The 18652-nt window shown below is 45.5% G+C and overlaps 1 protein-coding gene across 2 annotated transcripts in view; it reads right to left on the reverse strand.

The window, feature by feature from the left end:
• GDPD5 (glycerophosphodiester phosphodiesterase domain containing 5) overlaps positions 1-18652 on the reverse strand; it is a 795759-nt gene that overhangs the window by 164099 nt on the left and 613008 nt on the right. For both annotated transcript variants that reach the window (XM_085623289.1, XM_085623290.1), the window contains exons 6-7: positions 12080-12178; positions 9586-9679 (exon numbers count right to left, since the gene is read on the reverse strand). In XM_085623289.1, coding sequence (XP_085479415.1) covers positions 9586-9679; positions 12080-12178 — 193 coding nt within the window. The remainder of the gene's footprint in view (positions 1-9585; positions 9680-12079; positions 12179-18652) is intronic.

Genomic DNA, 18652 nt, shown 5'->3' on the forward strand with positions numbered 1-18652 from the left:
AATTGTCAAAATAAAACTGTCTGGTTCTGATATTTACAGAATTGTGAATGCATACATGTAAAGATGCTTGGTTATTTGTGCGGAGAGGCTTCTCCTGGAGAATTGTAACGTTTTTAGATTTAGCCCGAGCCCAAATTGTGAAGGTGACTTACATTTCCGGGGCCAGTAATAAAATATTAGGAAAACACAGTACTTTTAATAAGTGTTATTTTTTTTGTCTCTATTTCTTTTCTTTCCTTTCCTTTTACCTGTGTTCAAATACAGTAATGATTTTAGTTAACATATAATAAATTAGAATTTGTCACTTGGTCCAAACCTACAACTGTGATGAAATAACATCCGTGTACAGTAGGGCTGGTAGAGAGAAAATCACACAACACAGTACAATACATTGGGCCTTATTTAGATGCTGGAAGATCTGGTCTCACCGTCGCTTTTTCGATGGTCTTCCCGCCCGCCAACTTGGCGGCCCACCCACTGTATGTAGATGTTGCCTGGTCTATGGCGAGAGGAATGTTGCAGTCCCGCCGCCTCGGCCACAGTTTTGCTAACGCGTCGATATCATCAGTGGCATAAACAGCTGTCGGAGGGAGTTCTAGCAAGATTCCTGCTGCCCTGATTACAATATGCCTTTCCGTCAAGGAAACAGTGGTGGGAAAACCTCCAGGTTTGGGTTGGAGGAAATTATGAAAAGGAGGTGAAAAATGACTTTTTTTCAGGATCCCACTTCCGTTTACATCTTAAACCCCATCATCCGGGTCCTTCATGTGCTGCTACCACTTGACCACGATGCTCAGTTACCCCGTTGTCGCTAGAATCTAAGATAGGCTTCTGTGTCTCTTGTCTCACTATGAATCATGAGTTAATCTTAGCTTTCACCTTGTGTCTCACTATGAATCGTATGTTAACATTAGCTTTTGCCTTATGTATTTTTACATTGCTCTTACATGCACATTTTTTATGTGTCATGCAGTAGTGTGCATCTTACCACTTATCAGGGTAAAATGTACACACCTGGATTGACACATAAAAAATATCTTTTCGTGTGGGTGTTGTACTTGTGGTGACTGTGGGTGTACTATGGCATATGCAAGAAATGGGCATTACACATTGCCTACATATACATTATGACACATTCACAACATATATATGTGTGGTGAGATAAGGATGAGTAGTACTTACCTCTCTCCACAGCACCATGGGCTCACTCGGTCAGGACTCTGCCGCCAGGACACCGCTAGCACAACTGCAACATCTAAATCGGCTCTGCGCAATCACGCCAACTTGACGGCGATGGAGTACTGTTAGCCAGCATAGAAGACCGCTGCGGAGACCTGTCTATTGCTGCAACATCTAAATACGGCAGGCAGACCGTGTCAGCTCGACGGAGTACTTGGAACTGCCGACGTGACAGTAGCATTGCCAAAATCTAAATCAGGGCCATTATCTTGTTGTGAGGAACTGGGAGCTTCCTTGATGGATCCATTCCTACATTTGGAAGCTAACGTAAGCCCCAGCAACACTATAGGATGAGTAGCTGAAAAGCTGTGTGAGAAATTACTGATTTTCTAAGTGGACTGCTTTACACAGCACTCCAAATGGACTACAGTGGTAACATTTGGGTTCCAAAGCACAATATTTATTCAGAAGACGTATCAAGGTGCTAGCGCGCACGTAATTTCCCGGGCGTGAAGTGTGAACAGAAAGTATCTATTTTAAAGTACACTCTTCTACAGTTGGAATGAAAGGCCCTTGCAAGTGTTACCATAGAAACAAGCCACTACCAGGTCACAAGCTGGATCTTGAAGGATACTGCAAGGCCTGCAAGGCCCAACATGAAGAAAACAGAAGTCAAGTTTGGGTAACAGGTATTAAAAGTAAATGAGGAAGAAGTGAGGGCATGTGTCTCAGGAATAATCTTCTGCAGAAACAAATATTAATTTCTCACTAGACATAAATAGGGAGAAAGTGAAGACTGGCAACTGGTGTAGAGTGAAAGGATGGCGATGAAGAGATAACAGACCACTCTCCTGGTCATCACCATGGAAAAGGATGTCTCGATGAGTGGTGCATCATGGGCGTGTAATAACTGAGGTGAAATAAAATCAGGTCCAATCCGATTCTTTACTTCCCAAAGCAAGCTGAGTTTACTGAAGAAAAATCCAATATGTTGTGGTTTTAATTCTTTTTTTAGGATTCTTACAATAAACATACAGTTATAAGGCACTTTCAAGTGTTTTGAATTGTTAATTCCAACAGTAATAATGGCAGACATTTGTAGAGGGTACATGTTAAACTTAATTGCCTCTATTCCCTGCGACAACTTTCATTTACCCAACTCAATCAACCTCAGAAGTATGGAAGGTATATTATACACTGATTGCATAGGAACATCTGACCATCTGAGTACATGTGCATTACTGCAGCAGGCGCATAACCAGCCCGGCATTGATGGCCGAAGTGCACGTGACCAAGTGATGAAAAGACATGCCTTTACACTTACTACTAACATAATAACAACAGACAAGAAGGGATAGTCATGCTCCAAACAAATAGGTATTTTTTTCACTAGACAATGCTCAATTTGTATTATAAAAAAAAAAATACCCGGGCCCAAGGTGTGTCTTAGGAGGCCACTGCAGCGTGCATCACTCACTGTCCCTACCAAATGTTAAACCCACCGCTACCAACTAACCTCACACTCTGAAAAATTTGACAATTTGGAGGATTCTGGGCTACCCACATATGTAACAAGCATTTGCAATGCAATAGGTCTCACATTTAAGCAAGTTTGAGCTATTGACATTGCAAATAACAATGCCTTTAATTTTTGTTTTTAAAACATAAATAAAAGGTATTGTCATATACAATGCCAATAGCTTAAACTCGCACAAATGTGAGACCTATTGCATTGCAAATGCTTGTTTGTACTACTTCCCAGGGTTGGCATACAAACAAACGCATCCTAGAAGGACCTGAAACGCACGTTCCTTGCTCTGAATAAAGACCATTTCCATAATCCAGCTTTGCCCCCACTAAAATAGTCGCAACGATCCCGCCTGACTTTGAAGGGGACAGCCCAGTAACCTGAGGTAAGCTGTCGTTGTGGGCACAGGCTAAAAACTACGACATGGAATAGAGCCATATCACAAAAGATCACTAAGGACGATAACTATGCGGTTAAGGGGCAGCATGCGCGCCGTAGCCTAAGGCGATGCAGGTGTTGTCATGTGGTACACCCCTATGTCACTGGATAAGCAGCTGTATGAAGTAAGACACTATGCCCTTCCTGGCTGTGCCCAAGAACTGCGAACACTAGTATCGATGAATCCGCCACTCTTCCCGCTTCGCCTCATCCCACACAGCATTCACTCCAGTGCTCAACCAACTTGTTGGTTACTGCTCCCGGACTCAACTAATCTCTTCACCGTTATTTAAAGACACCGCAGTTGTCTCATCGCGAACTTCAGGCCACAACATTAAAGTGCCCGCAACAATTAGAAAGTGCCAAATCAAAGCCAAACTTCAATCGGCAAGTTTGTAAAAGGCAGAGGCTGAACAAGTGGATTATGCTTTTAAGCAGTCATGTCAACATACGAGACTATGGTCATTACAATGGGAAAACAGATGTCACATATAACTGAAGATATGCCTGCTTGGTATGCGGTTTCATAAACTAATGAAATATATAGAAATCCTTGCGTGAACCCTGGAGTGGAAGGCCATTTAGATGCAATGACCATCCGTAACAAAATCAGTATAAATCCGCATTGATTTAAGTCGCATCATTGGAGCAAGACAGACCCTTTGTCGTGTGTCAAACTATCACTTCTGCTGCTCATAACCCTCTAGCACAGCTAGAGGGTTATCTAGCACATTCACTGTTTATCATGAACAGTGAATGACTGTCAGTCACCTAATACAACTTTTCAGGTCTCGGCTAGCGAAGGCTGCGCTTGCGCAGTCTCGCTCGCGAGATTTAATGAGTTCAGAATGTTACTTGGAGGCCTAACGAGAACAGTAGTGCAGGGCAACCGGATGGAATGCAAGCTCACTTTCTTAATCCACCTTTGGCGAAGCATGTACACCTGGGCGGCTGTTCTGACCGGGAGGAGGAATGTCAGCAATGCGTGACTCTGTCCTTAATTAGGAAGAAACGCTTACTTTGAGGTCACTTTCTGAATCGCACTATAGTTTTCGAATGGTGGTTGGTGAAACTGAAACGGGGCCTTGCTCGTGACGCACTAGTCACTGCACGCCTTAAAGTGATAGGAGCCAGCAGCACGCCGCTATTCGTGTCTTCAGCGAGAGATGCTGTTTAGAAACCGAGCCGAGAGCGGGGATTGTGCGCTGCGAGGAGGCGCCGCTTTTGTGCCGGATGCGGGTGATTTAAATCCAGAGCCGGTGAGATAGAGTCGGCTGCACCTTCCCGAGACGAGGCCGGGAGCGGCGGTAATCAGTGCTGGCAGACTGAGCCCCCCCCAAGCCCTCTCCCTGGTCCTTGGCAGGTGAGAGAGTCCAGTCTTCCATGCACGGGTCACAGTGGGCGCAGGGGAAACCTTGAGCGGGTGCGCTCACTCTCACCTAGCGCCTAGACATTCAGAGTGGGGAACCCCGTCCCTGGGGAGCAGAATGGAACACGCAACTCCCCCCTCATCCGTCTTCCTCCTTGTCCCACTCCTTCCTAGAGAGCCTTTTGCCTCACAGTTACCCCATGATAACTCCCTAAAAGTAATACAATGCTGGTCTAGGCATTGGCTCCACAGAACCCCTGCCCGGGTCATAGAAACAAACGAGGGACTATCCCTCCTCCCACTCCGGGTTATCTCTGGCAAGACCTGGCTCCCAAATCTGGTACGTCTTTAGTTTTTATCTGTAAACATATATACTTGAAAAGTTATTCTATGTACGCATTTAAATGTTTTGGAATGCATTGACGAGGCTGTAAAAGCTGCCCAGCTTTTGGAAAAGTGTCTGCCAGTGTTTTTTTTTTTTTTAATGGAGGCACGGCTCAGCTGGGTCAGGACACGTCTCTCGCAAAGTGTATGTCGGTGTGCTCTGTGCCGCCCCCTAGCAGTCCGTGCCTCCATGGCCGGTGCTCATCTCTCTCCCTCTGATTCCCCAGAGTGTCCCCCCATGCTCCATCCCACCCCCCGGACCCTGCGAGCCCGCCCTGCCCCTACACTTTTTTGGCCTGGCCACCGTCGGCTTTCGCACTGCTAAGTAACTTCCGAGCGAGTGGGCGGTGCGGTGCCAAGCCGGCTTTGCCCAGGCCCTCTCTGACCGGCAAGTATACAGTTGACTACTTCAACAGCTCGGCAGCAGCACAGTGAGTGAAGACAGGGGGACTCACGAGCACGGGGGTTGCGGATATTATGACAGGGCACTGGGGGCGCGGGTATAGTTTTCATAGGGGCAAGAGATCGCAGCACCTGTCAAGCAAATCATTTGATTTCCTTTGTGTCTTGGGCAAAAAACGTGTGACTAGGCTTGGTCCATTGTAACCCCCTAAGGCAAGGTTTGTGCAATTAAAAATACTTTTACCAACAGTTCATTACGGGTGACGTAGCATTTTTCGCCAGTGAACTCTTACAAAGAGGTTACGGTGGAACAAAATCCAGTCCGTTACCTCATCCCCAAGTCACAACCGGCACAGAATCCAGTCCAGGTTTTCCTTCGCCCACGGTTGCTTTTAGAGAGTTTTCTAGGAAGTACCCACCTCCCTGCTTGTTGGCAGAGGCCGCAGTCAGGGACCTCTGCTTCTCTGACAGATGGCTTATTTCCTCAGCTCAGTCCGAGAGGGCAGATACCAGATTGCCCCCCCACCCCCCCAGAGCCCACTGGGAGTCCCTTGCATCAGCACCCGCCCCTTCCACAACCAACACAACACCTGAAGGCGATCAAGCAAGACTGGCAGCTTGAGTGGCAGCCGCAGGGAGGGGATGGTGGCCACCGCCTAACTAGTTAACGACTGGAGGAACAAGAGAGAAGGGCGTCCAGAGAGAAGGGACAGAAAAAAGCAGTAGGGTGAGAGATGGGACGGAAGACAGAAGGAGAGAGAGCTGGGAAGGGAAGAAGCAAGGATGGAGGCAACTGAAGAAGGGAATAAAAAAGAGAGAAACAATGCAGGAAAGGAGTAAGGAAGTTGATTGAATATGCCCATTGCTGTCAAGTGTTCCTTGTAACATGTGATGCTGTTCGATGGCAGTTAGAAGTAGGCAGGATTGTATATTTTTTTTCCTCGTGAAATAAATGTCAGTTTCTTAGTTGAATTATGCTGGACGGACTTCTATGTGAAAATTGTATGTGGGCTATGTACTTGCACACAAAAGTAAAGTGAGACACCTGTTCAGTCTATTTTCCTTAGGATATCCAGTGTCACCAGTTGCTACTACAAACAAGCATTTACACAAGTTTAAGCTATTGGCATTGTAAATGACAAAGCCTTTTATTTATGTTTTAAAAACAAAAACAAAAATTAAAAAGGCATTGTCATTTGCAATGTCAATAGCTCAAACTCGCGTAAATGCAAGACCTATTGCATTGCAAATGCTTGTGTATAATTCTCTCTCTCTTCTTTTGATAAAGGTATGCTGAGGAAAAATAAGGTTTTCTCCTAAAAAAAGAGTGCCGGGGAGTGCCACCTGCAACCACCGGTTCACATTTACCGGTGTGTGTGTGTGTGTCAGTGTTATGCCGTTATGTGTGCTGCGAAATGCACGCATGCGTTGTGGTTGTGTTAACTATTGTGTTAGGATTATTTTGGATATAGAAATGCGTTTAAGCGTTGAGCGCGGTTCCTTATGCCAACTAAGGTGCACTCATATGCAGAAATGTGTGTTTGTTGAAGTTTGTGTGCGTTTCTTGTGCGTGATTGTGAGGCTGTAAGAAAATAAAACTTTATTAAAGATAATAAAAACCCTAATGTGTATCCATGCTTTGCGGCGAATGGCTATCCCGGTTGTGTTTGTGTATTTAGAGCAGACAATTGTCACGCCATCATAAACACCTTTTAATAACTGTGTGTGTGTGTGTGTAGGTGGCTCTGTGGGTGGCTCTATTTGTGTGTGAGTGGCTCTGTGTGGGTGGCTCTGTGTGTGTGGGTGGCTTTGTGTGTGTGGCTCTGTGTGTGGGTGCAAATGCAATAGGTCTCGCATTTGAGAGTGATTAAGCTATTGACATTGTAAATAACAATGCCGTTTCTTTATATGTTTTAAAAACAAAAACAAACAAAAATAATGTCATGAGCAATGCCAATAGCTCTAACTTTAACAATGCCGAGACCATTGCATTGTAAATGCTTGTTCTCACCTGGCACCAGCGCCGCTCCAAATTGGGTATTTAACTACCTCTCACCTCAACTTTACTGTGTACTGGTGCTAATCACATTGTTTAATTTCACACAAAGTGTTCGTTTATCCCAGTCCTGGGACAAATCTCCTGGCATACGCACTTCGTGACTGAGGAATTTGTGAGAGGGGGCGAGGAAATGACGAATATGAAAGAGTATGAAGAAGGTGCGAGGCTGGCAGAAGAATGCGAGAATGGGCTATCACAGGCGTATATGCCTTCCTATCATAAGTGACCATTTATATGACAAACCATTGTATGTGCTATTACATGTTTACCTTGGTGGCGTAAATGTAGTCAGCATTAGCAAATGAAACCCCGATCTGCCGGTGTGCCACCCAGAGCACGTGCATTAACCAGCTGCTGCACATTACTCCAGCACCCTGGGTGAAAGTTATTTCCTCGCCCCCTCTGGGGGAGAGGGGCACACATTACTCCTTCAAGGAATGCTGTGTGCATGGGTGCCGTGTGTGGACTGCACTATCTCACCCCTTTTTAAGACCCAGGGACTGGCTGCCTTTAAGAGCTGGGATTCTGGCTGGGGTGCTTTCTCTATCTTTTCAGAGCCAAAAAAGTAACTCAGTCGTCACCAAAAGTAAAGAAATAGATAATTTTTTCAATTTCTTTACTTTTGGTATAATCGCGGCACCCGCACTTTACTTATAACATTAAAAGTAAAGCACGGGTGTCGCGATTATACCAAAAGTAAAGAACAAGCGGCACTGAAAGCGATCGCATCGCGATCGCTTTTGTCAACAAAAAACCAGTGGTGCAAGCGCACCACAGAGGAGCCGGGGCAAAAGCAGGCCCATTCCCACTGGTGACCAGCACGCGCGCTGCTGCGCGTGCTGGCCACCGGTGGGAATGGGTGGAGCAAAGGCGCGACATGCGCCCGCCTTTGCCCAATCCCGTGCCGTTTAAAAAAAAAAAAAAAAAACACGCTACAGCCAATGGCGGGCGGCGAAAGCCTGCTCACATGCACGAGCGTGTGAGCAGCTTTCAGAACCCCTTTACAAGAGGTCTCGCGCTGCGCACTGCAACGCTAGGCGCGAGACCTAAAAATGACCTTGATATGCTGGTGTTAGTGCAGTGCTCAAAAATAGGCAGTGCCATCATGAGGCGGACTTCCATAAATACGTGGAAGTGTTACGGACTCAACATTGTGTCATACGCAGACGACACCCAACTCATCTTCTCCCTATCCAACGAACCCAATACCGCCAGACACAATTTTCGAGAAGGCATGGAAGCCGTCGCCAAATGGATGAAAAACAGCTGCCTACAACTATATACCAGAAAAACATCATGGGCCCAAACCCCGACGCATGGAACGACACCTGGTGGCCCCACGCCCTCGGAAGCACGCCCACCCCCACAGACCACGCACACAACCTGGGAATCATCCTGGACTCCGAGCTCAATATTGACCGCCAGATCAACTCCGTCTCGTCCTTCTGCTTCCACACCCTCCACCTCCTACGTAAGACCTTCAAATGGATCCCCCTCGAACACAGAAAGACCGTCACTCACGCCCTGGTCACCAGCAGACTCGACGACGGCAATGCACTCTACACCGGAAGAAACAAAAACCTCACCCGCAAGCTACAGAACATCCAGAACGCCGCCACAAGACTGGTCCTCGGCCTGCCAAGACACTGCCACATCTCCCAGCACCTGCGTACACTCCACTGGCTCCCCATTGAAGCTAGAGTCACCTTCAAGATGCTCACCCACGCCCACAAGGCCCTCCACGACACCGGACCAGCATACCTGAACAGCCGACTCAAATTCCACGCACCCCAGTGGACCCTACGATCTGCGCACTGTGGTCCCCCACACCAGAAAGACCAGATCGGGAGGCTGCTCCTTCTCCTTCCTCGCAGCCCTAGCCTGGAACACCGTGCCGCTCCACCTCAGACAGACAACATCGCTTCCCATCTGCGCAAGAAACCTCAAAACCTGGCTCTTCGACAGACCCCCCCCCCCCCTTGATGGACTGGAGCCTGCTAACCCCCACCACCCCCCAGCGCCTTGAGACCCTTACGGGTGAATAGTCACGCTTAACAAACGCCTGATTGATTGATTGAAGAACTTCAGTGCTAAGCACCAGAAAACACTGGCACAAATTAGGCACTGCTTTAAAATCTGAAAAGAACACATTTGCATTCATGTGAAACAGAAAATTGATATCTTGACTCACAGTGTGCAAATCAGTGTACTCAAGCTTATACTTACGTGCTTTTTCTGATCTTGCAAACTGGCCTGCAATCAGCCAAGCCAGAATACTGACTATCACTATCGCTCCTATGTGCAGGAAGGGAGCGGTGGCCTGGAAAAAAGCAAACAACACTTTTATTTCCTGTATACATTTGTATTTCATTCTTTGAGTATTTTTTTCCAATACCTCATTTCAACAAGGCAACTGCAGTGGACAAATATAAAAGCACAGCTTGTGTCACAAAATTTGATCTGTTTTAATATCAGTGGGGCATCCATTAATGCAATTTATGTATTACAAATGACGTCTACGTAATTAAGAAAATATTTAAAAAATTGAAACGCAAGTAAAGAAGCAATGTTGAAAGGTATCCCCAGACTAAAGTAATGCATTGGACCACAGAAAAAGAAAATGCTTTTTCTTCATCCTGAATATTTTCGTATTGCCCGATTTAAGGCTCTTTTCAAATAATGCAAATGTTATAGGTTGGGGACTGGGGTGGGATTCACTCTGCTGCTTTAAAGCACACGCTTGGAAATAACTTAGTTTCCAAATATATGTCTATCAACTTCAAAGAGACTTTCAAACTCATCCTCTTGCATTCACATAAAAGAACCACATTTGTAGGTGTTGCTGATGAACAGGTAAACGCTTCCCCTGGGGGAGCTCCTCCGCTATGGTCGGAGGAGCATCGCCCTACTGGTAAAATGCCAGCAGACAGAAGAAAATAAATTGCAAATAAAACTATTTTATTGTCATTTTGTTTTTCAGTTACAGTCCGCGAGTCTGGGGCAGGGCCATGTCTGGGCTACAGAAGCAGGGGGAGGAGTGGTTTTAGGCATTGAAAGTGCGCATATCCGTTTGGCCGACCGGCCAAACCGACATGCACACTTCGATATCTCCAGGCTGCTCCTGTGAGATATCAGGCACAGGCTCCCAGTCTCAGCTGAAGCATTAAACTGTCCAGCTCTGCCCAATCCGATTGCTTCTTCCATGCTGGGAGTATTTGCATGAGAAAAGCGCTGGGATTGCGTGGGGAATCTGGGGGCCTGTGCTCCTGGGGGTTGTAGTGCCAGGAGCAGCGAGATGCGGCACGTCGAGGGAGCAGAAGATCGCGGTGGACGGCAGCGAAAGAGAAGTGTTAAACTTTTTTTTTTCCCGCCCTGCCCCGGTTTCCCCCTTCCCCCAACTTGGATTGACACCAGCAGCTGCAGTGCTTCACACATGACTAGGTAAAAACAGCTAGCCTTAACTAATGTAAAAATGTTTTTAAAAAAATTGTTAAAGCATAGGAAATCCAAGACTCAGTGTAATTTTAGACGCATCAAAGGAGTAGAATTAGCGCATCAGACACTTAAGACTATCCTGAAATGACATCACCAGGCCGTTGCCCATGATTACAGGAGAGGAAGTGACATCATAGAAGTGAATAACTGATTTCTACAAAAATAAAGATGGTAAGAAAAATCAAAGTCTCATTGAATACTCTAATCCCTGTTCCCACTGAAAGCTTTCCCATATTAGTTAAGGGTTAAGTGTCCCCAAAAACCGTGCTCACATAAATAATCCAGCTCCAATACGGTTAAAAAGATGGGGAAGAATTATCTGAAAGAATACATGAATTGGGGAAGTTGGCAAAGCCATGTAATGACAAATGTGTAGTTCTATATCACAGGACGTTCAGACAATCTATCTTGACTGTGTGGCACCATGTGGAAGATCAGATACCAAATAATGCAAGCGCGTCCTGCCCTGTAGCGTTGGTACTATGAATGCGGATCTCTCCTCACCCTTGGCCTTCAGCGACCTTCATCTCTACATCCTGGTCTGCTCGACTGACCTCTCCACCAGCTACTGAATCTGTGTGAAGATGCAGGCTTCCTTCACTTCCAGGAGATTATCAGCGAGAGTGGTTAAATTGCAAGAGTTGTAGAGCAACTCTAAACACGCCAAGCAGCTACCTAGGGGTAGCCTTACAACCCCTAGATACCCACTGCCACGTCAGTCTTCGATATTGAAGACTACGTCACTCGCTAGTCAAGTCAAAGAAAGCTTTATTCGATTGCTATATCAGACACTCGCTAGTCATCATAATTCACCTTCAATTGGCAGTTACTCTTCACATGTAGGTGCTCAGTGGTGGTTTACTGCACTAGTCAAACTCAGTCAAAACCCAGCTAGATCATGATCCCCCATCGATTAATATACATAAAGCATGGCCAATCATGGGGTATCCATGAACTTCAAAGCAGGCCGCTGTTCATAATGCTTAAGTCTGAGTCTAGCTGATGGAGAAGGCATACATCGTTTGCCTTATCAACTTTGCCTAGGAGCTGCGCTCTCCTCCCTCCCCCAGCGCCTTGAGACCCTTACAGGTGAGTAGCTCAGCTCAACAAAAAAAACTTTAAGCTCAGCTATATTTACATTTAGAGACTGCTTACTGGGAGTTTTCCGTTATCACGCCGGTAAGAACTTGCTTTTAAAGATTCCCATTTACACAGTGATACTCACCTGGAACGACAGGATAAAGACATCCCATTCTTCTCCCCAGACTTGTTCTATGGAGGCCATGGCTACAATGGTAGCGATGAAGATAACGGCCACTCCGATCTAAGGGCAGAAGAACAGACGGGGTTAGCGGAAGCAATCCAGCCTGGCTGATAAAAGCAGTTTCTAACAGATTAAACAAAACAAACACCTTGTTTGTGTAAAGAGACAAAGGAAAGCATTTCACCCACCTCTAGAAAGGTTTGAGCTTTTCCTCCCAGTGTGATTTTGTACAAGATACCATGCACAGTAACTGGACAGAAGTTAAGCTAGGAGGCTGAGAGGTGCCCACTCCCAGGATCTTTGAGTAATCTGATGAAGTTAAATCTAAATCCACCTTCAAGGGACAGTAAAGGACTATTTCCAATCACAGACTTTGTCTGAATCCTTGACGAGCGGGTTTAATGCTACAGAGAATCATACTGTGGTCAAGTGGCACAAGTTACTGTTCTATGCATGCCTACCCACCCGTCAGATTACGCCCTTGCAAAGGGTGCCGAAGGCTGCGAGACATCTGATTTGTGGCATTTGAATACCCGAGCCCGTTGACCATGTATTTAACTCACTTCACTGGCATCTTGTCCACTCAAGAGTTACCATTAGAATATTGAGCCTGACTTATAGGTGCATCCCTGACATGGCTGCTCCATGACTAATGCCTAAGATGCATCTATTCCAAGAAGCCCAACCTGATCTTTCTGTACACCTTTGATGGATTTCTGTACTGACATCACTATTGTCCAGTGGCCTATTACTCCATTAATATTTGCAAGTCTTAATGATGGACTTTGATTCCTGTATGACTTGAAGTTCTGCATCTTCGGTTTTCTTGAGAAAACTGAGATACAATTCAGTTTCTTGGGCATGCTACATGAAGAGAAATTCCCAGACTTGAAACCCAGCAAGCAGGTTCCTTATTTCCCACTTATGGGGGTCAATATACAAGTACCACTCAGCTGGGTAGCAATACACCTATTATATAAGTGTCCAAGGTAATTCAGTTTGTTATGCAGTTGTAAATAACTTCCACCATCATATACGAAACTATATGCATGTAAGGCTATAACTCGGCTCTTTTACACACATGGAGGTGCCCAGACAGAACTGTCTAACATACATTTTATAGGAATGCAAACATTTGACAGGCCTGTAAGATATTTTCATGCTGGTTTCCAATAGGTCATTAGTCTAGGTGGACTTCATAGTAGTTGCTATTGAGTCCTACTCTCTCATCAGGGTCATCCTTCCACACATAACCTCTTCCAACAGGCCAAGGAGCTTGTCCTATAGACTTTTACTTCTGGTCACCTAGGGAACTTTTTGTCTTTGAGAAACCCAGGTGAATCCACGAAGAATCACAAGAAATAAGTAAGAGACTGAGGAAAGACTTTGTGAAAAGATATTTACAGTCTATATCGGTGGCAGCGGGTACGGAACAGGGGTGGTGAGCGGAGGTGAATAAAAAAAAAGAAAGAAAGAACATTACACTGTGTGCGGTCTCTCCTACTCCTCTGCTTCTCTTCCCGGAAGCAGGAAGCACCCAGGCTCCCCTAAGCCAATCCCGACCTTGCTGTCACCATGACAGCAGCGTCGTGATTGGTCTGAGTGCCGTGGTTCGGCGCTCAGACGGGGACTGCAAGCCTGTGCATGATCTCCACTCAGGCTATGCATTACAGCCTGGTGGAGAACATGCTAAGTGTGCATGACTGTTTGGTCGGCCCAAGACGGCCGGCTAAACCATCATGCACACTTAAGTGCACATACCACTCTTTCCCCTTGTGGCTGTGATGACAGCCAAGCCCCGCCCACCCCAAATCTGGCTTCAGCAAGGAAAAATAAAATAATATTATCGAGTTATTATGATTTTATTTTTCTGTTTTTACATGGCTTAAAAGCAGTGGGGCAATGCTCCTCCGCCTTAGCAGAGGAGCCGCCGCTGGCCTATATATCTTACAAACTCATCAACATAGTTATTTCAAATGATGACATTCTATGTAGCCTATCAGAAGGAATCATTTCAGAGTCTATTCAATAAGGCAGAAGGTATGCAATAATATTCCTAATCAAAACATGATTTTATATAGCGCCTGCTATGACATTTCTGCAGTTTCTCAGCACTGTAAATTACACCGTTGTATGCTCCCATCATGAAAAAATTAAGAACTGGTCAGGTGCAACGAAAGCGGTCGTAATTTAAAAACTTCTCCAGATGCGCTTTCTTTATCAGTATTCTGACCTGGCACCCGGCAGTCTGCAAAGGTTCTCGTCCTGGCAGTCAAATGTTATGTACAAAGTCCATTTCCACATGTCTAGATCGTCAGGAGGGGGATGCATGGGAAAAAAATCAATAACTTCAAAATGGTGCTGCCCTCCCGCTGTGCGCTCGCCCCCTGAGCCTGGCAGGATTAAAAATAAAAGGCAGCTCTTTGATATCTCAGCTATAACCTACTCCTGCCAAACCTCTAAAGGAAACTCAATCAGTTGCCGTGAAGTAACATTGACGACCATGGTGACACTTATATAGTGCACTACGAGATGTCCATACATATTTGATACACATTTAAGAAATATTGTGTATTGAAAAAAAAAAATGCTTCTTTGCTTAATGTGTAATTAGATACAATCGCATCCTATACTTTTTAATTGTCTATACATTCTAGTTTTCCTATTCCCAAATTGACGCGCACAACACTGACAACAATTGCTACCGCACAAACTAAACATGGAGGGGAAGCCGGTGAATTCTGAAATTAAATAGGCCTCTGTATCAAATAATTTCATCCCCATTATGTGACTATGGCAAAAAGCTTTAGTACATGAAATAAATGAAGTACCAGCATTTGTAAAGCGCACAGCTACCTCCGGAGAGGTGTCTCGGCACTGGGTGGCTGTCAGGAAGATTAAGCGAGCTATTGCCCAGAGTCACATGGTGCTGGGCTAACCAGGCGCCGGCGATCGAACCTTGAACCCCGTGGTCCGGAGTCAGGCACCCTGGCCGCTGAGCCACACCTCTTCCACATCTACATTATAGGCCCTAGACAGCTCCCGTCTATGAAAGGGACTCTCTACAGATCTATGAGTTTGTGTTCCTGTTCAGCCTTATTTTTAATGTTTTTTTGGTTTAACATTTCTCGATTGTGTTTGAACTATTCTTATCTTCCCAGTAGGTTCGGCTGCTAAAGGCGCTTAGAAGCCCACCATGAGGAGATGAGCTCCAATTGTGATTCTACTTTTCCCAGCTCTTTTTTCGCACTCCAGTGTGATACAGGCCACATCCCCTCCTCTGAATGGGGAGGGTATTTAGCTGATGAGCCCTCACTATCACCAGAGATTCTCCCCCACCTTCCTTGTATGATACTGCCCACCAAACTTAGTTATAGTTCTGCCGAACCGCACTTGCTCAATACCAGAGGTAAGGGAGATATACACAACCTTGTCTCCTTGGGTTCTATTTTGGGATATATTTCTTCTCATTGTCCCAGTTATTTTCTACACAATGTATTTCCACCGTGACCCGTGTGGCCTCTACACTGGCATGCATGTATATAAATATTGTTATTTATACAGTGCAAACTTAGCCAAAAGACAGCGGAGCGGTGTTCATGGTCCAAGGCAAGCATATAGTCACTGAGTAACAGGAACGAAGCTGGGTTGTGGACGGTTAATGCATTGTGATGTGGTGTTCTTTGAGGAGGTGAGTCTTCAACTCTATTCTAATTTAGACCAGCAGTTGGGTCGGTCCAGATGGATACGGGGATGTTGCTTCAAATCCTAGCTGCAAAGATGGAAAAGGCCTGCTGTCTTGTGTTTTTTCTTTTATACACTTCTTAGGCCACTGAACTCCTGGGTGTCTCGGGAACCACCAGAGATGGCGAACTTGTCAGCAAGATAAGCAGGGTTACTGGTCGTGATGGCTTTGTAAATGATGCAGCCGGTTTAGAAGATGGGACGGCATTCCCTTATTGTAATGACCCTCTTTTCAGAGTAGCAAACTGCTTCCTTATAAATGTTTGATCTTTGCATAAACACCAACTTACTTCTCATCAACCAGACACCTTGTTCTTCACAGAGGCATGGCTTCAAGGCACATCTAACCCAGATATTGTTTCGGCAACTCCACCTAGTTACTTCAGGTTGCGACAAAATGGCATGGAGAAACTGGGAAGGGGTCTGCGATCACTTATTGCTCCATTTGTCGGGCTCCCTCCCAGACCCCATCATCACCTCCAAGTGGGACTACGATATTTACCCTAACCTTTAGCCCCACCTGCTCTTCTGTTGGAGCCTTGCTTTATCATCCTCCAGGTCCCAGGCTTCACTTTATTGCCGCACTGACTCCCTTGCACCTTACATTTGCTAATGTTACCACCCTCGGGGACCACAACGTTCACCTCGAGGATCTTTCTATAGCAGCCACATCATTCTTAGCAGCCCCTACAAACACTTTAGGGCTAGCAAAAACGTCCCCAGCCCCTTTGCATCAAGCTGACCCTTTACTTAATCCCATCTTTTCTAACTTCAATTACTTCCAAGCTTTCAACCCCTTACCACTCGCGCGGAGGCACTATTTTGCAGTACCAGTTATGTTTTCTCATCAAACTACTCAAAATAAAGCTAATCCTTATAGCAAGCCTTGCTCCATCAGAGTCTGGGCCAAAACAACTAGCCCTGAATTGAGCAAGTTTCTGGCACTGTGCCCATTGTCTCAGCCGGACACCCTAAATGTCATAGATCTTGTTTCCAAATTCACAAACTGTCCTGCTTTTGCAAATATTTCAGAGTTCACCAAACAGAATGTTTATGATCTTTTCCAAACCATAAAATTGGGATCTCCTTTAAATCCCTATCCACCTCATATATGCTGCCTTATATCAGACACTATCTTGAATCCTTATGGATATTTGCAAACTGTCTTTTCAATTTTGCATTGTAGTCTATTTGTGGTAACAAGCACTTATAAAAACCCCTTCAGCTAGTCCCCGTATACATAGTTATTGCCAGCCTATCTCTTGCATCCCCTTGCCATCAAAAATTCGCGAAAAAGCAGTAAGGAAACAACTTCCCACCTATCTTGAATGCAACTACTTACTGGATGAAGCCCAACCACGGTCCCCCCTGGCGGACAGCACTGTATCAGCTCTCCTGTCAGTCACAGGCGATCTTGGAATGTTCCTGGATCAGGGCAGAAAAGTTCTGCTCCTGCTTGACCTATTGCAGCATTCGATATGGTGTTTCACAAAGTATCAACATCCAGCCTTCTCAAGTCCCCTCACCTTTGGTGTTCCGCAGGGCTCCTCCCTCAGCCCCACCCGCTGACATTTGCATTAACACTCTTGCTTCTCTTGTACGGTCTTTTCGTTTTGACATCATGTCGTATGGAAACGACACACAGATTATTATCTCTATCTACGAGTACTGGTCTATCAACCGAACTAAGCTTTGTTCCTCTCTGACTGCGGCGGCCACTTGGCAGTGGTGCTTACCCTAAACCCACATTAGCATGACCATCATCTGACATGATAGCTTGAAGCTGTATCTCTGACTTAATAGATTTGTTTTTCAGTGGCTAGCTAAGAAACAGACCTCAATTGGATATTAAATATATTTAGGCTCATTTACTACCCAAGCATGGAGTTCTGTTTTTGGACAAAAAAGTTGCAAGAGGCCACACATTTATTTGTAGTATCAAATGCCACCATGTTGTTATCATCAAGTACTAACAAACAGTGCAGCCAAACATGAGGCATATCTGCCCCACATGTCGATGCATCACAATTATGAGAGTGAGGTACCCGTCGATGACACGGTAGGCAAGGCAAGGTCTTGTGTTTTCCAGGGATTGTCAACAACAAAGAAAACAATAGCCACAATTTACAAAGCATGAGCACTGTATGCCAGCAAAGACAAGATAATGTGAAGGATGTCAAAAAATTCCAGGAAAGGCTGCAGTACACCAGTAGATGGCTACATTCATACCAGAGATGCCTTCACCGTGCCAAGCAGGGTTGTCCTTGTGTCAAGGATGGGCAAAATAATGCATAGGGTGCAGACCATATGCCAAAGAGTGCCACTCACTTGATGCCAGGGAAGGCTATCTCGTGCAACCACATTATCAGGCACATGGAGACAAAAGCACACTTCAGTCGAAACGCACACTGCACCAACTAAACACAAATGTTGAAGTTTTGCACGAAAACACACACACACATATATATACACAAACCACACACACACAAACACACATGTTCCCAAAGCATGAGCAGTCTTCTGCCTTTCAGCTTAGGTTGCCCTTTGCCAAGGGTCTTCAAACTTTTTTATGCCATGCAGCCAGTGCTTAATTTGAGCCTGTTGTTTCCAGTGCTCAGTACCAGTATTTAATTGTCAACACCGGCACTTATGACAGTCTACCACATGGTGGTGCTGCTCGTCTAATTAAGAGATGTGCACAACCACAGTTGTTTATGAACGCAATATACATTAGAAAGGACTAATACCTGCCTCCCCAGCCACTCCTTTAGCTTTGGGGACCTGGAATAG

This window comes from Triturus cristatus, chromosome 8 (genome assembly GCF_964204655.1).
Source record: "Triturus cristatus chromosome 8, aTriCri1.1, whole genome shotgun sequence".
In the NCBI taxonomy this organism is placed as follows: Eukaryota; Metazoa; Chordata; class Amphibia; order Caudata; family Salamandridae; genus Triturus; species Triturus cristatus.